Here is a 22,981-nt window from a genome sequence, read left to right on the forward strand (position 1 = left end):
GTGTAGATATTGCCTGAAACAGCCATGTCCAGACAGAAACTGCGTCAAGTAGAAGTTAACTTCACCGTGTTTCCGGTTCAACCAGGTCGAAAGTACCGGTATCAGCCTGTACGTCCATCTACCATTTTCTGCCGTATCCCATTCATACTGCCATTTGTCCAACGACTCCGCTCTCATCAATTTCCGGATACCTCTGCTTTCCCGTCGCTTCTAGCACTCGCTATCTTCCGCCAGAGTGATGTAGATGGGAATCATTCCGGCGATTACACACACAGCTTCTGTCAAAATGGTCCTATAAGCACTTACGACTCGCATGGCCATGAGTCGGAATGTGCTGTTCAGCTTCCTCCGATTTCGGTGGGTTTCCAGAGCCGCCAACCAGGCAGGGCCACCATACCTCAGAATCGACGAAGATACACTTGCCAGGAGACGCCTCTTGCTGCTGCTTGGGCCAAAGCTATTTGGCATGATCCTCGCCAAGTTCAGGCGGTCGTCGATCATGACTCCGAGGTACTTCACCGCCCGCTTCGAAACGATGGTATGTCCTCCGACCGATACCTCTGCCCGCAGCGCTGCCTTACGATTGCTCACTAACAGCACCTCGGTTTTGTGATGTGCCATCTGGAGCTTTACGCTGTCCATCCAACTACCGATCATGTCTACAGCCTCAGTCGCCAACATTCCCACTTTCTGAAGCGTCTCGCCGATTACCGTTGTTACGATGTCGTCCGCGAAGCCCACGATCTCCACACCTGTGGGTAGCTTCAGCCTTAGAACACCGTCGTACATCGTGTTCCAAAGCGTAGGACCTAGGATGGAACCTTGTGGAACTCCCGCCGAGATATTCTTTAGTATCTGTCCCCTGTCTGTGTTGTATACCAGGATCCGATTCTGGAAATAACTCCTCAGTATCCTGTACAGGTAGCCAGGGACCTTCAATCTGTGTAGCGCCTCGGCGATGGCCTCCCAGCTGGCACTATTGAAGGCGTTCTTCACGTCAATCCAAATCACCGCGCAGTAACGGTCGCCTCTTCGTTTTTGTTTAAGCGAGACCTGAGCTTTCTCGATAACTGTCCGAATAGCGTCCACTGTCGACTTTCCTTTCCGGAACCCGAACTGCATTTTCGACAATCCGTGGTCATCCTCCGTGCATTTCACCAGTCTGTTGAGAATAACCCTCTCCAAGAGCTTTCCCAAAGTATCCAACAAACAAATAGGCCTATACGACGCTGGATCTCCAGGTGGCTTTCCTGGTTTCGGGAGCAGCACCAACTTTTGTATCTTCCATTTCGTAGGGAAGAGACCGTCATCCAGGCATTTCTGCAGCACCACCCTGAACATGTCGGGGAAAGCAAGGATCGCCGATTTCAGGGCCACATTGGGGATTCTGTCGGGGCCGGGTGCTTTTTTCAACTTTAGACCTTTTGCCACCGCAATGAGTTCTTCGTTGGTGACTTGTGCGTTCTCTGCTTCGTCCTCACCGTACAGTGTGGGTGGCCAGGTCGGTGGGTCGTGTTGCGGAAAGAGTCCATTCACAATGACCTCGAGTTTTTCCGGACATAATTCCATGGGAGTCGTTGAACTACGGAATTTCGCCATCACGATTCGATATGCTTCACCCCAAGGATTTGCGTCGACGTCTCGACACAGCTCCCTATAGCAGTTTGATTTGCTCCTACGTATCTCTCGTTTCAAGGCGGCTCTGGTCGCTCGGAAAGACGCGCGGTGCTCCTCTCTCTACATCGGTTCGTGCCCTCTGGACTCTTCTTCTGGCTCGTAGACAGTTAGCGCGGAGGATGCTGAGTGTCTCGTTCCACCAGTAGGCTGGACGTCGTTCATTCGTCGGGTTCAGTCTTCTCGGCATCGCTGTATCGCATGCCCTCACCAATGTTTCTGTCAGCCCGTCGGCGCTCAGATTAGGAGTTCTGCTGTCTATGCGTAGTGCTTCGACGAAAAGCTCCTTGTCAAAAACCTTTGTCCTCCACTTCCGCTCAAAGGTTCTTGTATTCCGTACCGCTGCGGGATTCCGTTGGCCGACACTATACAGGATTGCCTGGTGGTCGCTGTGTGTGTATCCCTCCGACACTCTCCACTTCGTGTATGCCGCCAGTGATGGACTGCAAAAAGTTACATCGATGATGGATTCGCGGCCGTCCCTTCGAAAGGTGCTGCTAGTGCCTTCGTTCAGAAGTGTGACGTCTAGTTTTGCGAAGGCTTCTAGTAGGCCCCCTGGCGTTGGTACATCTGCTTCCCCACTCCTCAGCCCAGGCGTTGAAGTCTCCTCCGATGATGGCTGGTTTGCGGCCGCTGACCTTATCCGTGAGTACGTCCAACATCTCGTGAAACTGCTCCGCTGACCATCTTGGGGGTGCATAGCAACTACACATGAAGATTCCGTTGATTTTGACGATCACCAATCCTTCCTGTGAGCTTTCCCAGTGAGTAATTGTATTCCCAGATAAAATTTCCACTTCCTCGGGAAAAGATTCTTCCTGCGCGCGCCTGAGAAGGTAGTTCGATGCTTGCTGTAGTGCTTTGCTACTTAACAGTCCGTGATCACGCTGGATTCCCTTAGCCTTGCTGCGACAGTTGTGAAGGAATCGGAAAACGAAAGCTACAGTTCCGACTAACCGTTTCCAGTTGTCGAAATACTCCACGTTTATACACGAATCTGTAACCATTCTATGGTGAAACATATGTTGACGCATTTCCTCCTTAGTAGAACCAGTTGTGAACGGCTCGACTGGCCAATTATCGCGCTTCTGTCGTATGAACTCCGGTCCGTTGAACCATCGACTCTCGCTTCCGAGATCTGGCAAACGTTGCCACTTCGTAGCTTCGTCCGCAACGTTGTCTTTTGTACCAACCCATCTCCAATCTGCAATTCCACTATTTTCCAAGATATCGCTAACACGGAAAGCCACAAATTGGAAGTACCGACGATGATCAGACCGAATCCAGCACAACACATCACGAGAGTCCGTCCAGAAAAAATTCTCATCCACCCTAATGTGAAATTACTAGTTGCGGTAATCGCAAGTCGTACTCCTATGACTGCAGCCTTTAGCTCGAGCCTCGGTATTGAAACTAATTTGAGTGGAGCTACTCGAGACTTCGCCGCAACGATTGCACACTCAACGGATCTACCCTGCTCGAAGCGTAGATACACTACGGCTGCATAATCGTACTCGCTGGCGTCGACAAAAGTGTGTAATTGCACATTAGTTGTTTGATTTATCGATGTGCTTTGCCGGTAGCATCTCGGCACACGGACATGCTGTACTGACGGGAGAACCTTTAACCACTTTTCCTATTTTTCGTTGATATTATCTGGAATTTCATCATCCCAGCCGATGGCGGAGCGCCAAATTTCCTGCAGCAGAACCCTGAGGAAAATCAACAAGTGTGAAAGTAAACCCAGAGGATCGAAGATGGCCATCAATGTCCGCAACACTTCCCTCTTCGTTGGTCGCCGTCTTCCCAACAACAGATCTGAATCATGCTTCGCCGATAACTTAAATGTTAGTGTGTCTGTTGCGGTGCACCACCACATACCTAGAACTTTCTCTGTGGCTAGTTTCGATCCAATGTTCAGGCTCTTCTCGTCGATCTGTTCCTTCTGCAGAGCTGCAAGAACCGCAGGAGAGTTGGATAGCCAATTACACATTTCGAATCCGGCTTGGATGTGAACATAATGAACATCTCGAGCTAGTTGAATCGCTTCGCATTCCGTCTCCGTGCTCACCAGCATATCGTCCACATAGTGGTTCTTAACGATCGCTTTAGACGCCGCCGGATACTGTCCTGCGTGTTTCTCAGCGTTCAAGTTTTTGACGTATTGGGCGCAACTCGGTGAACAACACGCCCCAAACGTCATTACCTGCATAATGTAGGTACTTGGTTCTGCTTCTGTCGGAGTCTCCCTCCATAGAAATCGCTGACGGTTTTGGTCCTCTGTCGAAATCCGTACCTGGTGGAACATTTCTCTCAGGTCACCACAAAACGCCACCTTTTTTTCCCGAAATTTGATGAGCACGGACATAAGGGAGGTAAGTTGATCTGGTCCAGTCAACAGCATCGAATTCAGTGATACACCGCTGGCTTTCGCCGCCGCGTCCCAGACGATCCGTACCTTACCCGGCTTGTTCTGGTTAAAAACGGGGAAGATCGGAAGATACCATACTCGATTTCGTGTTTCCGACAACTCCTCTTTTGTTAACTTGCGAATATAACCCTTTGCAAGGTATTCACTTATTTTTGTTCGCAATACTGCTGCCAGCTCAGGATCTTTTTTCAGTCTTGACTCCAGACAGCACAGTCGCCGTAATGCCATGGGTTTGCTATTTGGAAGGCAAAAATCATCGTACTTCCACAGCAATCGGGTGACATAATTTCAGCTCGTGTGATGCACTTGAGAATGTCTTCAGCCCGCTGGTTTTCGATTGATGCGAGGGAATTTTTGGGTTTGTAAACCCCTAAGTTCTCAATCGAGAAATACTCGGTCATCATGTTCTGAAGGGCAGCATCATCCGTCCCACCACAGGGACACTTCTGCAAACTGTGAAACCCGATTAGTTCTTGACTGGGTTCCGTGCCTCCGTGTATGATCCAACCCAAGCGTGTTTTAGTGGCGATTGGCTGATGTAAACCTCCTTCTCTACCCTTCAACGGAAGCGTCAGGTTAGCATTGTCAATTCCGATGAGAATACGGGGTTGAGCTCCATGAAAGGATTCAACTGGAATTCCACGCCGGTATGGATATTGGTCAACCAACTCTTTTGCGTTCACGGATTGTTGGAATAAATCGAGATTGGAGACAGTATGTACCTCTTGAACGGAGCCGATCTGGCGTGGAGGTAACATCCATACTTCTCACGCTCAAGATCACGAGTTCAATTCTCACTCCCGACACTCTTCCAAAATGGAAAAAGTGACGAACCAGCCAGAAGCATTGAAAGTCACTATAATACTGAAAAAAAAATACCTCTTGAAGACTGTACTTCTTGTGATTCTCCCCCGTTCCAGAAATCTCGACATTCAACCGCAGGGAATCGTTCTCCAAAAGGCTCTTATTGCTTGTCCATCGGAGACACAAAGGCTCTGGTTTTCCGCTAAGCCTGAGCTCTGTCGCTAAAGCAGCATCTATTAAGGTTAGCGACGATCCATCGTCTAAGAAGGCATGAGTTCTGATCGATTTCTCTGGTCCGTATAGGATTACGGGAACGACTCGGAAAAGCGTTTTGTTTGTAGACTTCAGATGCATATTACACTCGCGTTCTGCTTGCGCACTTTGCTGCACATCTTCCGCTTCCGCTTCATGGATATCTGATTCGACGTAGTGCTGTCTCGTTGACTATTGTGAAGAAGCTGATGGTGCTTGAATTGACATCCGTTCTTCCCACAAACTTGTTGAGATCTGCACGATCCTTTGTGTTTCTTCAGGCACTTTCTACACAAACTAAATTCTTTCACTGTCGCCCATCGTGAATTGTAGCTAAGTTCAGCAAACCTCTTACACTTGTCTACGCTGGGACAGCTGTTCTTGCATATTAAACAGGTTTTTTATGGAGGATTTGGTGATGCAGACCTGACGAGCTGATTCGACATATTTCTAGGATCCTCTACGTCGTCCGTATGCGCACTGAGATAAGCCGCGTCTTTCTTGCCACGAGTTGCTCTTGATTCAATACTTGGTAACATGGCAATCGGGCAAACTGTCTCAGCGAGATCGTACAACCACATGGAGAAAGTGGTCAGGCTGACGCATGGAAGATTCCGACGGTATTTGGCCCAGTCCACCTTAATCGATGGCGGCAGCTTGTCGACGAATTCACGCAGAAGCATGACGTTGTGTGAATACTCGTCCAACTGGCAAGCCTCTATTGTGGCACATAAATTCTGGACCGCTACTGAGAACTCTATGAGTGTATCCAATCTATCCGACTTCGGTGGAGGTGTGGTCCTTACTTTCGCAATCAAATTGTGCACAATCACCTCGGGATTGCCGTACAGCATCTTCAACGTCTTTTTTTTTTGGCAGACTTATCTCACTTCTTAACTAGGCGAACCTAGCCAGAATTTTCACCTGCCCCCGGGCTTCTGAATGCCAAAGGGGGACTAGGCTCTGCGGAATGCACGTATCTGCATGCTCGTGCTGTTTCAGTCCTGACCGAGAAATTGTCGGACAATCGCGCAGGTGCTAAGGATGACCGACTTTTGGATGCCGGCCAATTCCTTCTCCATATTCAACACCTTTAGCGCTTCCAGAAGTGTCTTCGGGACAATTCCAGTTCCAGAGAGAACGACTGGAACAATTCTTGGGACCTCCCTTAGCCCCCACAGTTCCTTGAGCTCCACGGCCAATGGTCGGTACTTCCAGATTTTGCGACCGTGGGTCTCCTCCAGATTCTGGTTCAGTGGAATAGCTACATCGATGATGGTGACTTTGCGGTCGCTCTTGTCGTAAACCATTATATCTGGGCGGTTGTGGTGGATCGAGAGGTCGGTCAGAACAGTGCGATCCCAGTACAGCTTGAAACGGTCATTTTCCAGGACAGGTGCAGGCAGGTACCGGTAGTTTGGTACGTTGTCTTCCAGTAGAGCACATTGGAGCGCCAGTTGTCGATGAACAATACGGGCCACGTTGTTGTGGCGCTCGGTGTAGGCTGCGTTGGCCAAAACGGGACAGCCTCCCATAATGTGCTCTATGTTTTCACCTGGTTGATGGCACATCCGGCAAATGTCATCAACGTCTTGATGCCAGACGTACCGCCTGCAGTTTCTCGTCGGCATTATCCTGTCCTGGATGGCTATCATGTCGGCTTCTACTACTGAAGAGAGTTCACCACGCGTTAGCCACAGATTAGATGCGGCCTTGTCGACGTGTGGCCGGTCCAGTTGATGGGGGTGGGCACCATGCACTGGCTCCTGCTTCCAAGCTGCAATCTTCTCCTCCACTGTCTGCAGATTGCAGTTGAGTTGGTACTCCGCTTGCGCCAAGTGCAGAGCGCTGTATCCTCTGTCGGCAGCGCAGACAGCCCGGTATAGCGCGTTTTGGTTGGCGCGTTCTGCGAAGTACTCGCGCAGTTGTCATACCTGGGCAACACACAGTGCAGATATGTCGACTATTCCAAGTCCCCCTTCTTTGCGTGGCAGTGAAACTCTCTCCAGTGCCGATTGAGGATGGTGCATTCCGGCCTCTTTAAATGCTTTCCTCATCCTCCTCTCAAGGTCCTCTAGGTCAGTTTTGCTCCATTTGACTACACCAAAACTGAAGGTCAGCAGGGGAACCGCGAATGTGTTGATCGCGCGTACCTTGTTCCCCGCGTTGAGAGAAGTCCTCAGGACACAGTTCACTCGACTCAAGAACTTGTCTCGCAGCTCCGTCTTGATGTCGGAGTGGCGAATCCCGGTGAGCTGTCGGAATCCAAGATATTTATAGGATTCGCCACGAACCATGTCTCTTATAAACTCGCCGTCATAGACCTCGTAACCTCCGGATTCGGTAAGCTGCTCTTTCAGCAGTCGGACACAGCGGCACTTGTCGAGGCCGAACTCCATGCAGATGTCCCTGCTTATGTCTTCGACAACCCGGATAGCTACACCTAGACGCTGACGTGAATCAGCGTAGACCTTGAGATCATCCATGTAGAAGGTATGGGTCACTTCTTCGTGGGCGCCGTCGCCATACCTTATTTTATAGCCATGACCGTTTCTATTGAGCGTCCTACTGAGGGGGTTCAGTGCCAGACAAAACCAAAGCGGGCTGAAAGAGTCGCCTTGGAATATCCCCCTCTGTATCTGCAGCGTTCTAGACTGCAACACATTTTCCCCATCACTAAGGTGCAGAGACGTACTACACTGCCTCATCGCATGCTGCAGGAACCTAACGACGACGGGATCAATTTTGTAGAGCTCCAATACCCGGACGAGAAACGAGTGAGGTATGGAGTCATAAGCCTTCCTGTAATCGATGTAGGCCATACTTAGGTTCCGTTGGTTATATACCGCCTGGCCGACTAAACTGCGTCGATGATGGCCTGGTCTTTGCAGCCATGCGTATTTTCTGCTCTTCTGCTCTTCTGCGATGATGTGATGCTGTTCGCAGTGAGCAGAAACTTTGGCGGTAATTATGCTGCTCAGTATTTTGTACAGACTCGATAGGCACGTTATCGGTCTGTACTTTGATGGGTTCAATGTGTTGCTGTCTTTCGGGAGGAGGAAGGTGACGCCACGGGTGGCGAATTCAGGAAGGTTGTGTGGGTCACGTAGCACCTTGTTGAAGCACTCAGCTATCTTTGGATGTGCGACGGTCAGCTTCTTGTGCCAAAAGTTCTGGACACCATCGGGGCCCGGTGCTGCCCAGTTCCTCAGGTACCGCGAGGCTTCGCGGACATCGTTCTCTCCGACGATGATAGCTGGCATATCTCCAATTTCACCACAACTCTCCTCCTCCAGTCTTAACCACATTTGCCCGTCGCGATGTTCTACTGAGGTCTCCCAAATACCAGCCCAGAAGTTCGTCACATCGCTAATATCTGGCAAACCTTCGCGGTAGTCGGGCTTCTCGTCGCTAATGTGGTCGTAGAACGCTTTCTCGTTATCTCTGAACATCCGATTTTGTTCCTGGCGCTTTGCAGAGTCAGAGTAACGTTTCAGCCGTTTTGTAAGGACGCTCAATTGCTGTACCAGTGTGTCGAGTTTTTCCGTCAGCTGGTGAGCTCCCAGCTGGCGAAGTTCAGTAGGCCGCACGATCACAGCAACTTGGCGACATAATTTCACCGATCTGCTGCCTCTTTTGTACGCCATCAGTCTTCCAATTGCGGCGCGCTTGTTTAGGATCCGTTGCTCCAATCTCCTTCGCCATGGAGGCTCACGCCTTTCACGGAGATGTTGGAGCAGTCCGCCTCTTGGCCTAATACGGTATCCTAAACTTTTGGCGGTCGCCACAGCAGTACAGTAAACTTTCAGTTGCAGCTCCTCCATGTTCTCAGCATCAACCAAGTGCAGCGGAAGAACGTGCTCGTTCATGAGCTTTACTGCACTTGTCAGCCTGCGGGAATGCTGCAACTTCGGGATCCTGGGGCGCGACAAAGGGTCCGTGTCGCGGAACTGTGAGATCGCCTCGTCGTAATGGAAGACCAGATCGCGTAGTAGTTGTTGATCTGGCTGTTGATCTTCCGGCTCAGGGGGTTGTTGTACTGTGGCCTCCACTGGTGCTGATTCGCGTGCCCCACTCGCGAATGAATTGCTCAGCCGTACTGAACTTCGTCTCGACACATCGCTTGCTCTGCTTGTTCTGGAGCTTAGTTCTCTCTGCACCTGCTGCTTGATCTCGTCGACTTGCGTTTGGGAGAGCATATTGTTGCGTACAATCGCTCTACGCCTCGCGTTCATCGCGTTTTGGTCAAGCCTCCAGACGAACTTTGGATACGCTTCCTCGAACATTGCGAGTATTCGAGGGCGACCGCTCACGTCCGTCTCCAAAGCAGTGCAGATGTAATAGGCGCGGATCACGAATTCGTTCATTTCGTGTGTCCACATGATCCGTCGCCTAGTAGTACCCACAAGTGTGGACGACTGTCGTCTGACAGTCGCAACACGCCTCGTAGGCGCAGCGTTTCGTTGGTGATGTCGATGGCTGCTGTTTCCGTGTGGCGGTAGCTCTTCGGGTTGAACCCGGCTGGTGGCCCGCTCTTGCACATCGCCCTCCAGCCGCTGGCCGCTCGCTCTTACGCCCGTTCCAGGACCAGCTCCAGTTCGGGGACCCTCCTCGGGTGATCGCATTCGTAGTATTCGTCTTGACCTTAGCTCCATTGTCTGGGTGTATCTCCTTTGCCCGGGAGACAGCGGGTTGGCAAGGCCTCCATGACCCGGGAGGCCTTCCCCGGGAGAGATATAGCGCTCTGACTCGCTCGCACCCCCTCACTTAGCCACTTTCGACACCCGTTCTCGGAGCCAAGACCAGGTGTGTGTTTCCAGTTCACGCTAAATCTAAAAATGTCGTCATATGATCTTCGTGGAGGCGTGAGATAGGAACATTTGAGACCAACAGGTAGGCTTTTTTTTTATAGAGGTGAGGAACGCTCTACCAGCCTTATCTGGGAAGGGTTAACCCAGACGTCGAGTGGGGATCGCACCCACAAAAACCAAGCCCTCTACTCCTTGCCTTATTCCCCCTGGGACCACATCTAGGCGACTACTTCAGGGGGTGGCTGTGCTCATGCACTCTTCGAGTTTTCAACGCTGACTAGCGTTGTCCTTCCCTTTTTCTCAATATTTTTTCCTCTCTATCCGCTTTTCAGTTCGCTGCGCTTACGTCCTCTTCGCTGGCATCCACTTACCCGTCGAGACGTGTACCGATTAGGAATTGCCCTCCAACTTGACGCGCAACCCGTCACAGTCACCCTCGCGGGGTTTCTCACCTGTCGAGACGTGCACCGATTAGGAAGCGCCCTCCAACTTGACGCGCGCCCCGTCACAGTCACCCTCGCAGGATTTCTTTTCCCAGCGAAGCGCCGATTAGGTAGTGCCCTCCAACATGACGCGCACTCCGTCACAGCTACTCTCGTGGGGTATGCACCATTTTGATCATGGCTTCATTCTTGATGCTCGTTCCTTCGAAACGTTCGCGGTGTTCCTCCATCCAGGCCACGATCAGGCGTTGTCAGGCAGGCCTTTTGCTGTTCTCCGCGGCAGTATCCGTTTACCTGTCGAGACGTGCACCGATTAGGAAGCGCCCTCCAACTTGACGCGCGCCCCGTCACAGTCACCCTCGCAGGATTTCTCTTCCCATCGGAGCGCCGATTAGGTAGTGCCCTCCAACATGACGCGCACTCCGTCACAGCAGCTCTCGTGGGGTATACACCAGTTTGAAGACGCCCTCCTTGACACTCACTCCGTCGCAGTTATTAAATCGGCATCCGTTTACCTGTCGAGACGTGCACCGATTAGGAAGCGCTCTCCAACTTGACGCGCGCCCCGTCACAGTCACCCTCGCAGGATTTCTCTTCCCAGCGGAGAGCCGATTAGGTGGTGCCCTCCAACATAACACGCACCCCGTCACAGCTACTCTCGTGAGGTACCATCTCTTGCAACAGCCGTCGCCGTTGTTCACCTTTCACCGTCGAGCGTTGTCAGCACTTTGGTCAGCCCTCCACCTTCGCTGCAGCTCCGACATGATTTGTGTGATTGCACTGCTCACGGCATTCCAGATCATCTCGTCGCGACACATCTCCTCCACAATATTCCCGACATGAAGTGCAGGCAGCCCCTCGCGCCTTTCGGTGAACCTGGGACAGACAAAAACGACGTGTTCCGGTGTTTCCTCCATATCTCCACACTCCGGACAGAGGGGTGAAACTGCGTGCCCGAACCGGTGTAGATATTGCCTGAAACAGCCATGTCCAGACAGAAACTGCGTCAAGTAGAAGTTAACTTCACCGTGTTTCCGGTTCAACCAGGTCGAAAGTACCGGTATCAGCCTGTACGTCCATCTACCATTTTCTGCCGTATCCCATTCATACTGCCATTTGTCCAACGACTCCGCTCTCATCAATTTCCGGATACCTCTGCTTTCCCGTCGCTTCTAGCACTCGCTATCTTCCGCCAGAGTGATGTAGATGGGAATCATTCCGGCGATTACACACACAGCTTCTGTCAAAATGGTCCTATAAGCACTTACGACTCGCATGGCCATGAGTCGGAATGTGCTGTTCAGCTTCCTCCGATTTCGGTGGGTTTCCAGAGCCGCCAACCAGGCAGGGCCACCATACCTCAGAATCGACGAAGATACACTTGCCAGGAGACGCCTCTTGCTGCTGCTTGGGCCAAAGCTATTTGGCATGATCCTCGCCAAGTTCAGGCGGTCGTCGATCATGACTCCGAGGTACTTCACCGCCCGCTTCGAAACGATGGTATGTCCTCCGACCGATACCTCTGCCCGCAGCGCTGCCTTACGATTGCTCACTAACAGCACCTCGGTTTTGTGATGTGCCATCTGGAGCTTTACGCTGTCCATCCAACTACCGATCATGTCTACAGCCTCAGTCGCCAACATTCCCACTTTCTGAAGCGTCTCGCCGATTACCGTTGTTACGATGTCGTCCGCGAAGCCCACGATCTCCACACCTGTGGGTAGCTTCAGCCTTAGAACACCGTCGTACATCGTGTTCCAAAGCGTAGGACCTAGGATGGAACCTTGTGGAACTCCCGCCGAGATATTCTTTAGTATCTGTCCCCTGTCTGTGTTGTATACCAGGATCCGATTCTGGAAATAACTCCTCAGTATCCTGTACAGGTAGCCAGGGACCTTCAATCTGTGTAGCGCCTCGGCGATGGCCTCCCAGCTGGCACTATTGAAGGCGTTCTTCACGTCAATCCAAATCACCGCGCAGTAACGGTCGCCTCTTCGTTTTTGTTTAAGCGAGACCTGAGCTTTCTCGATAACTGTCCGAATAGCGTCCACTGTCGACTTTCCTTTCCGGAACCCGAACTGCATTTTCGACAATCCGTGGTCATCCTCCGTGCATTTCACCAGTCTGTTGAGAATAACCCTCTCCAAGAGCTTTCCCAAAGTATCCAACAAACAAATAGGCCTATACGACGCTGGATCTCCAGGTGGCTTTCCTGGTTTCGGGAGCAGCACCAACTTTTGTATCTTCCATTTCGTAGGGAAGAGACCGTCATCCAGGCATTTCTGCAGCACCACCCTGAACATGTCGGGGAAAGCAAGGATCGCCGATTTCAGGGCCACATTGGGGATTCTGTCGGGGCCGGGTGCTTTTTTCAACTTTAGACCTTTTGCCACCGCAATGAGTTCTTCGTTGGTGACTTGTGCGTTCTCTGCTTCGTCCTCACCGTACAGTGTGGGTGGCCAGGTCGGTGGGTCGTGTTGCGGAAAGAGTCCATTCACAATGACCTCGAGTTTTTCCGGACATAATTCCATGGGAGTCGTTGAACTACGGAATTTCGCCATCACGATTCGATATGCTTCACCCCAAGGATTTGCGTCGACGTCTCGACACAGCTCCCTATAGCAGTTTGATTTGCTCCTACGTATCTCTCGTTTCAAGGCGGCTCTGGTCGCTCGGAAAGACGCGCGGTGCTCCTCTCTCTACATCGGTTCGTGCCCTCTGGACTCTTCTTCTGGCTCGTAGACAGTTAGCGCGGAGGATGCTGAGTGTCTCGTTCCACCAGTAGGCTGGACGTCGTTCATTCGTCGGGTTCAGTCTTCTCGGCATCGCTGTATCGCATGCCCTCACCAATGTTTCTGTCAGCCCGTCGGCGCTCAGATTAGGAGTTCTGCTGTCTATGCGTAGTGCTTCGACGAAAAGCTCCTTGTCAAAAACCTTTGTCCTCCACTTCCGCTCAAAGGTTCTTGTATTCCGTACCGCTGCGGGATTCCGTTGGCCGACACTATACAGGATTGCCTGGTGGTCGCTGTGTGTGTATCCCTCCGACACTCTCCACTTCGTGTATGCCGCCAGTGATGGACTGCAAAAAGTTACATCGATGATGGATTCGCGGCCGTCCCTTCGAAAGGTGCTGCTAGTGCCTTCGTTCAGAAGTGTGACGTCTAGTTTTGCGAAGGCTTCTAGTAGGCCCCCTGGCGTTGGTACATCTGCTTCCCCACTCCTCAGCCCAGGCGTTGAAGTCTCCTCCGATGATGGCTGGTTTGCGGCCGCTGACCTTATCCGTGAGTACGTCCAACATCTCGTGAAACTGCTCCGCTGACCATCTTGGGGGTGCATAGCAACTACACATGAAGATTCCGTTGATTTTGACGATCACCAATCCTTCCTGTGAGCTTTCCACCACTTCTTGGATGGGGTACCTTCCCATCACTAGTATTGCAGCCATCCCTGCTTTATCCACCACCCAGTTTCCGTTATCGCGAGGAACTCGTTACGGTTCTGCGTTGAAAGCATCTCTCCATTTGCTTGGCCATACGAGGGGTAGCTTTCATCGGGCACACGGACCACCCCACTTTTATTTTACCCTTCTCCACCAGTTTATTCGCAGCTTGTTTCGAGAGCCGTATCGAGGCCGTTTGTGTCCCATCGTACGCCTTTCTCAGCCGGATTGTCATCGGCACGGCGTCAAGGTCACATTGTGACTGTAACGCAGTTTTCAATTCCTCAACAGTCGTGATCTCGTCCAGATACCGGCACTCGATGGTTGATTCCTGAGAGAGCTCTCACCTTCGCCTCCTCCCCTAATGACTTCTCAATGAGTTGTTTGAAAGCAGAGCTCTTAACCGCTGGATCTTTTTTAAGCTCGAAGAGCATCTCGCCTTTCTGCGTGCGCCTAGTTTTCACGACGTTCTCGCCCAGTGTCTGCAACTCCGGATCGTCTCTCACTTTCCGAAGGATAGCTGCGTACGATACTCCTGCTGACACTTCAACGATCAAAGCATCGCCCTTGATTCGCTCCACTCGAGGTCCGAGTTTCTTCTTTTCCTGCTCAACTTTTTTCTTCTTCTGTTTTTTGCGTTTTTCTGCCTGGTTATCGACAGTACGCCATTCACTGTTTTCACCTCCTTTCGCGTTACTCAGATCGTTCTTGGCCTTTTTCAGCTCTTCTTCTTCTCCTGGGGTGTCCCTCCTTCTCTTGTCCGATCGTGTGTTCAGAGGACCCTTCGGCGTCTCAAGTATCTCGACGGGTTTCTCCTTCGCCTCGAGCAGAGCCTTTTCAGCACTCTCTGCTCTCATCTGCAGCTCCTTATGCTCGCGTTCAGCAACCATGACGGCTGATCTGATGCTCGTCACCAGATGTTTTATTTTTAAGTAAACATTGTTTTTGTCCTTCACGAACTCGTAAAGTTCGTTGACCTTTTTCCTAACGTCCGTGATGCTGAGCCTCCCAAGTTGCCCTTCTTGGGATGCGCTTGAGGTCAGCGTAAACAACTGGCTCTGTACGGAGCCAAGATCTCCTTGGAATGCTTGGGCAGCAAACACTTATTGTGGTTTTGTGTTGCTTGTACTCGTTGTGGCTACTCGAGTGACAGGTGACCTCAGCATTCGTCCGCTTCTCGCGAACACATTCTCCTCTCCATCGTTTGTTGGTGTGTTATTGCTACTATTCATATTTTTCTGGGTCCCAACTTCGGGCCGCTATCTCCGCTCGTTGTACATAGTCGCTACCAGTGATCCCATGGTTATCTATGCAAGCAGTGAGGCCATGCAGGGGTTGACACGGTCCTTCATGGGGACCGTGTTCAGAGCCAGATCAGCGCAAGTCAGGAATGTGACATCTGACGCCTAGTACCTAGTGCCTGGGCCTAGACGAGCATCGAACGTACCCGAAGACTTGCCAAGTTATTACCGGGTCGGGGGCAACCGCACTATTAGCCCAAACGCCATTTCAGGACGGTGTCACCCTTCCTTACTCGGGGAACAGGATAGTACGACTGTCAGCCTTTTGCGTCGAATGTAAATCATTTCCTTATCATGTCCGTTTTCCGTATCATACCAGTATATCGTAATCAGGATCTTACTGGCGTCAATCCTGATATGCCGGGCACTCCCTTCGTTGCTCCTGTACACGATATTTCCCCCGTGCCGTCTCCCTACGCTTTAACGCGCCCTTACTCGCGTTGTCACCCGATTAGTCGCCTTCTACGACAGGGACAGGGACCAAGACCCGAAGTGCTATTCTAGGCCGGCAGCTCCACGGCGTTCGATATGATCCCTGGTACGTTCGATGGGTGCATTAGCCTGCACTTGACTGCTTCGAATGCTTTTCCCTTGAGATACTTTTGAAGACGTATCAGATTCTCCTCGGGTGTGTAGCCACACATGTTGGTTGTGGTGTTGAAGGTTGAATAGAACAAGGGCCACTCCTCAGGGGTACCACTGAAGAACGGAAGCTCTCGGGAGACTGCTTGGCGAGCGGCTACCTGACTACGTGACAGGTTCATATCATCATCTTCTACTACTGTCTGACCGAATGTTAGACGCTGCACTGGGTTAAAACCACCAGCATTTGGTCTGGTATTCTCGATTCGTGACGGACGTTGTGAGTTTTCACCAATTCTTAAATGTTCAAGTTCTGGAATTGCTGGTTGAGGCAACGTTTTGTATTGTTGCACGGTGCTTTGAGGTAGCAACTGATATTGTTGTGTCGTGGGTTGTGGTGGCGGACATTGTTGTACTGTAGGTTGAGATGGTACATGCGGATGATGCTGGGGTTTCCCCATGATGCACTTGAGCTGGGTTGTTTGATGGCATTCCTTGCATCCACTGGTTCACCGTGTTGTGTAACGCTTGATCACCTTCATCGTATTTTCCGACTTCATCGTCCGTTGAATCTTCAGCCATCTCCCTCAAAAGTTTATGTTTTTTGTGAAGATATTCACGTATCCTCGCTTGTTCTTCTTCCTGTAGTTTTCTCTCTTCCTCGAGAATTTGTAGCTCCAATTGTAGTCTTTTCTCCTTCTTGGACTTTCGGGAACATGCTGCTCCGGAGCGCTGGCTGGCAACTTCTTCTTGTCCTTGTTTTTTGTTGACGGATGGATTGTTCCCTGCCAACACAGGTACAGCGTTGTGGTTTGTTCTTTCAGGTAAACTGATGGTCGGCACATTTCTTGTTGATAAGGGCGTACTGTGCTGAACGGATGGAATCATTTGATTGCCACCTGAAGGCACTGTGAAACACTGAGCTTGCGTAAACACTTCCGAATAGTAACTAGGCGCGCGCGTACTTGGTAGGAAAATCGGACACGAGGGCTTTGACAGAGTGGGCGGTGGCATTTCTAATGGCAACGATAGACTGGGCATTGATATATGTTCGTATTGTTCTTGGCGGTACCATCGTAACTGGAGGAATAACGGTAGCTAACGGTACGAATGAAACTTGACTGACAGTGGGGGTGTACGTGATTGGCGGAATTTGTGATGTTAATGCTGTTTGCATAGTTTGGAAAACGGGGACACTCGGTTGTATATTTGTACAAATTGCGGTCGAATTGACGACGGACACACAACCATCTACTACTGCTCTTTCGGATATCTCTTCTGATTGACGTGTTTGTAGTTGAAATGAACTGGTTCTTGGAACATTTACATTCGTACTTACTGGCGGAACAATTGGTGGGGTTCTTGTCAACGTTCTGCGGTTCTTCCTAATTGCTCAAGCGGCTACTTCACACGAGAAGCAGAGGAAATCGTGATGCTGAACGTCCGCGGTAACTCCCACGCACTCGAAGTGGAACCAGTCGTCGCACTTGTCACACTGAACCATGCGACTGTTGTCCAAATTTTTACACAGTTTACAATGATGTTCGGTGGTCGTTTCGATGACAGTGGTCTCCTTCTGCTGTTGTTTGTTTCGTCGCGACATATCGTTTACCTCCGGAAGATCTCCCAAGTGATTAAACGAATTTTTTAATGTGGTGAATTCTCTTCACGTTCAAATGTAAATCCGTTTCCGATTTTTTAACCTCTTTTATTCCAAATACGAAGGTTACAGACGGTTAAAAAATTGCTACATATAACAATTAAGTACAAGGTAAGTATACAAATAATTAATTTCATCGTAACTCACGTTTAGTATTTATATTCAAATTTACAATATTTTCTTTTCTTTTCAGCTAATCCAATTTTCTTTTCAGGTTTTCCAATCAATCACTTTCTTTACAGGTTTTTTAATCAATCGTTTTCCTTTCAGCTTCTGGTTTGCTTTGTTTACCTCTATATGACAGACCGTCCCTTTCTAATTTCCACCGTTCCTGTACCAATATGTTAGAGAGAGGTGCGACGACTGTGTTGCTGGAGCAATGGTGTCATGTTAAGGTGACACAGTCGTAACAGTATGTTTTCAAATTCCAGCAGAGTAAGCTTACTGTTGCATGTTATGGGGTTAGATCACATCTCAAGCGGAATATAGGAGCAAAAGGGTTCATAGTTTGTGATCGATATCTGAGTGAGGAAAAGAAAGTCTCTTGCGAGTTGAACCATATAAACGAGAAGTGCAGATAGCTTTCGACTCTACTCGACTCTTTCGAGTCTACTAAAGTAATAAAAAATTAAATAGCTAAAAATGTATTACAAAAATTTCGATGCATTCTAAAATATTTCCGAAGTGATATACAAGTGGATTGAATAATAAAATTCCGCAGTTCTACGTCGAAAACTGCGGTCGTGTCCTAAATATAACCCGTTACAATTTTTTTCAAATTCATTGAGTCTATTCTGTGATTGGTGTCATTATTAGTGAACAATTTCACTATGGAAATGTTCATGTAAAGAATCTTTATTGGGGTTTTTTGTTTTGGATGGAAAAAGATGACTGATTTGAGTAACGACACCCCTCATTAAAGAGGTATGCTAGTGTGCAGTAGACGACGGAATTTACGAAAAGTTCTTTCTGTGGTATATTCTTGAATGTCTAAACTTCAGAAATGTGATTGACATTTCATTATTAAACTTCCAAATAATTGAATTTGGTTATCAAAATCAACGCTCTGTTAAAAATACTTCAGCGATGAATCACATTTTTTGTTGAACGGATACGTTGGTAAACAAAATTGTCGTATTTGATCACATGAGCAGACACAAAGAATACGAGAGCTGTTAATGTATCCCAAAAAATGTATTGTTTGGTGTAGTTTGTGATCCGGAGGAATCGTTGGTCCATACTTCTTTAAAGATGGAGATGAGAACAATGTTGCTGACAATGGTGTACGCTATTGCGCAATTTCTGTTAAAAGCCAAACGCTCAAAAAATCACTCGTTTTATTAATTATAATTAACCTCAAATTTAGGTGTCTTGGATCAGTAAATTTAATTTTTCATTAGAGCATAAAAACAAAGGCTTGATAACAATATTTAATTGGAGGGGTGAAACCCAAAACACCCGCCCCGGGTGCCACACGGTCACGCTACGCCACTGCATCGAGGTATGATCGCCAACCAGTCATTCTAAAACGTATGCTTAATTCAATTGAATATTGTCTCATACACTGCATTAATTTTAGCTACATAATGTTCAAACGCCCGAAATTATGCAATCGGCATTTCTCTTATAAACGGAAATGAACACTTTCACTTCACGGAGTTTAGTTTTACACCCAACTATGCTGTGCAGGTCCAGTATTCCTCGGAATGAATTTTTGTTTACTTTCACTGTCAATTGATTGAATGTAAATGTGAATATTTTGTGAGTCCGTTCTCAGTGAGACAGGTAAAGATTGAGAGTAGGAAATAATGAAAAAACAAAACGTTTCAAACGGAATAAATCAAAATAAATTAATTTCATATTAGGTTTTATTCGAATTTCATTTTTAGTTGGATATTGTACAACTAGTCGGTTTATATAATTCTATTCCTGAATTATATGTAGATATTCTCTGTGAATTAATATTTCAAAATATTTACTATCTAATAGTATACCCGGTAAGGAGGTACCCACTGTTTCCAGACATCGTAACATCAGGATGTGTACGATTTGGGAGAATCTGGTAATGTCGCATCCAGTTCGATGTTACACGTAGAAACGTTACGCTCGCATTCGCTTTTAGTTCCATATAACATTCAAGGAGAATTTCCTTCGATGTATTGAATACAACTACAGGTCTGCTCGGTTTCACGAAGGGAAGTAAAGCTTTGATAATGTTGTAAGGATGTTCCTTTGCAACGATGACCAATGCGTCGAATTTATCTTTCATCAACTCTCCGGCAGTTGCATTTTCAACTTCCCATTGCTGTTGCTTTTTGCCTGGCGGAATTCCATCTTCGTCCAGCTTAGCTTGTTTCGCTTCTGGTTCATTTTCAGCCGACTCATCGTTTTTTCGTTTGTGATTAACATCCACCTGTGGCGGATCTGCACCGTCGTTCTGCACACTCTGTGGATCCGACTTAGCATCGTCCAATTCAATACCGTTCGTGTTTTTACTTTGTTGGTAGAAATGTCTCAAAACGGAATAAATATTCACAGAAATGCATCTGGTCAGTTGTTCCGCGCCGAAATTCATTGCTTGTAGTGCCTGCTTCTGGGCAACGTTGCCTGGATGCATATGAACTAGTTTGGCTTTCGTGTTAGACCCAATTGCATTTAGGAATGCCGCCGGTAGCAATCCGTTCGTTCCAGATTCATAAAGTAAAAACCTACCTATTCCACAAACTCCACTATAGGAGATTATCTGCGATAACGTATCAAACCGCACACCCATTACTTTATCCGCATCCAAACGCCAATATATTTCCGCAATAAGCCGGATGGACGGCCTCTTTATTTGCACATATTCGAAATATTTCTTCTCCTTTCGTTTCAAATACTTTTCCTGGGAGTATTCCGTTTTGGAGGCGAAACTTTTCGAATTTTCAACCAACTTTCCTATAACTTCCGAAGAGGAATCACATTGCTCCCGTAGCTTCAGAATTTCATCCGTTGACAGATTCTGCGTACTTCGATCATCCACGATGTTCCTATTGTCCGCTCCACTTTCTTTTATTAGCAGCTCCTTGAGGTTTCTTATCTCTGAAACGGTCTGCACGGCATCCAAAGTGAATAGTCGTTTGTTGCGACCCTCCTTGGGTATCAACTGAAACGTGGTATGATAGGGTTGATTCTCAGCACAGCGTAGCTCTATCTGATCTTTACCCAAATGCACGACCGTATCCAAACTGGTAAACTTTTGCAGTTTGGTATACTTTTGTCGCTTAACCACCAAATATTCGCCAACCTTTATTGTGTCCAACATCGTTTGCCTGCAAGGAAAATATTGCTATTAAAAAACTATTAAATTTTACTAAAACCATAACGGTGTCGTTTGTCGGGCCACCGTGTTTAAATGATAAAATACAGTGAATGAAAATTGTTACCTTTTCTATTACAACATACAACAGATATGCTACAAAATATTGCTATCTATACAACAAAATAACCGCACATGTGGATGGATATGGACAACCTGAATGAGCTTGATGTAAACAAACCCACAAATGACAGCCAATTTTGGGATGCGTTACAAACGTTACAACCAACGTGGAATTTCCACTAATATTTTAATATGATACTGTGATTTGCCTCTAATTGGACATACCTATAATGCGACACGAATAATTGAACATTTGATTGTGGACATTTTTGTAAACATCCTTTGTGCGAATTTCTAAAAATCGAGTTGATAAGAATTTTGTTCGTTAGCTCTATTTTACTATTATAGATACCAAGCAAGTAATAATTTTTCGAGTTGTTTGGTTCGCTTGTTGCATGTCTTCAGAGAATTATTTTATTTTGGTTTGCATAACTGATACTTACCTTTGGGAAACATTTCAGAAACGCTTAATTATATGGAATTGCAACACATGAAAATCGATCTCGGTAAGAAATTATCTCAATTACAATTACAAAATACGAAATTTAGCTCGCAATCGACACAATTGATATTTTAATTTCTATAATTTGAACTAGACTTTCCGAGACGCACGCAAAAGAGACAGTATGCTTTGCGTTAAACAGTCTTGCATCTCACAAAGTCATTGGGAGCTATCTGCAACAAATGAGCGAGGTAGAAGGCAGCCGGGCGAGCAGACTTCCTGTGCGCGCTGAAATTTCGAGAGACGAGTCGATTTTTCCTGCCTCACAGCCCTTCCATGTGCAAGCGATGAGACCGGGATTTAGCGGTCTCGCGAGCTTGGGATTGGCTCTTTCTCTTCTCTTACGTAAAATTTTGTGAAGAGGAAATGCCGCGTCGCGTTTCGATGCGAACGATGCACATGTGTTGTGTTCACGAGAGAGAGATGCTCGTGCATTAGTGCTTGCGAGACTTTCTCGTGTACCTGCCTCAAAGTGACATTTGGTTAGGCCTTCTGAGATCTCGCACAGCACGTAGAAGAGACAATGTGCTTTGCACTATTCAGCCTCATATCTCACACAATTATTGTGAGCTGGGTGCAACAAATAAATGAATTGATTGGATGACTTTAGCAGCGATATTTATGTGAAACAGTTCTTCATCACTAATTGTTCTACGTGCCATATTACGAAGATTAAAATTTTAACACCAGAAGCACAACTTGAGCACATCTTAATATTTTACGAGAGAGAAGAGAAGGAGACGAACCCAGGCTCGTGTGCTAGAGCCCGGTCTCATCGCTTGCACATGAAGGTGTTGTGAGGAGGAGAAAATCAATACTCATCTTTCGAAATTTAGCCGCGCGCGCACAGGAAGTCTGAAAACCTCTCAATATTTTACGAAAGAAAAGAAAAAGAGCCAATCCCAAGCTCGCGAGCTAAAGCCCGATTCCAAGCTCGCGAGCTAAAGCCCGATCGCATCGCTTGCACATGGAAGGGTTGTGAGGAAGAGAAAATCGATACTCGTCTCTCGAAAATAAAGCGCGCGTACAAGAAGTCTGATTTGAACACTCACGATCCTCCGGAAATTATTTCACTGTGCGTGATTTATATTCGCGGTACTCATGTTCAATGAAATTCCAATTCTTTTTCCTTTATTACTTTCATAACTTTTTGGCATATATCTTACATAATCTTACCCTTGTGTATTTTATCTCATTCACATTCCATTATCGAGGCCCCGCGGCGGTCTGTCATTGTAAAATCCGCGCGGGAGAGCCGTCCAGTGTGTTCTTACGCTTATCCTTGTTGTTCTCTCCGTATCGTTAGCTTAGAGCGGATTTTAACTCTGCGATGCAGCCCGCTATCTCACTACTATCTGAGTTATCACAGTTTCGTTTTTATGGAAGAATATATTTTCTATATTTTCTCAATCAACGGTTTATCAAGCCAATTATCATTTCTAATCTCCTAAAATTTAGTTCGCAGTTGCGCAGTATATTCTTTGTACACTTCAAAACCCCAAGGTAAGTTTAATGAAATGCGCTATATAACAATGCCATTTAGAATAAACCTAAAAGTAAGTAAGTTATGTATTTTAGTTTCCTCCGATATGATGACAAGACATTTGAAGGCATTCGAAGACATTTTTGCGTACCATTTGAAAAAATCACCTAGCATCCCT

General features: G+C 47.9%; 2 protein-coding genes across 2 annotated transcripts; both read right to left on the reverse strand.

Moving 5' to 3' along the window:
• Positions 1-3,310: 3,310 nt before the first annotated feature.
• Positions 3,311-6,015, reverse strand: LOC129773333 (uncharacterized). The gene is made up of 5 exons (XM_055776934.1): positions 5,588-6,015; positions 5,407-5,536; positions 4,985-5,353; positions 4,412-4,845; positions 3,311-4,340 (listed from the first exon to the last, which is right to left on the reverse strand). The coding sequence occupies exons 1-5, from the start codon at positions 6,013-6,015 to the stop codon at positions 3,311-3,313; spliced, it is 2,391 nt and encodes a 796-aa protein (XP_055632909.1).
• A 13,232-nt stretch (positions 6,016-19,247) lies between these two features.
• Positions 19,248-20,947, reverse strand: LOC129776779 (tRNA (adenine(58)-N(1))-methyltransferase non-catalytic subunit TRM6). Its single transcript, XM_055782619.1, has 2 exons — positions 20,823-20,947; positions 19,248-20,708 (listed from the first exon to the last, which is right to left on the reverse strand). Exon 2 carries the CDS (start codon positions 20,699-20,701, stop codon positions 19,376-19,378), a length of 1,326 nt encoding a protein of 441 aa, XP_055638594.1. The 5' UTR covers positions 20,702-20,708; positions 20,823-20,947; the 3' UTR covers positions 19,248-19,375.
• Positions 20,948-22,981: the final 2,034 nt, after the last annotated feature.

The sequence above is a fragment of the Toxorhynchites rutilus genome, chromosome 3 (assembly GCF_029784135.1).
Source record: "Toxorhynchites rutilus septentrionalis strain SRP chromosome 3, ASM2978413v1, whole genome shotgun sequence".
Taxonomy (NCBI): domain Eukaryota; kingdom Metazoa; phylum Arthropoda; class Insecta; order Diptera; family Culicidae; genus Toxorhynchites; species Toxorhynchites rutilus.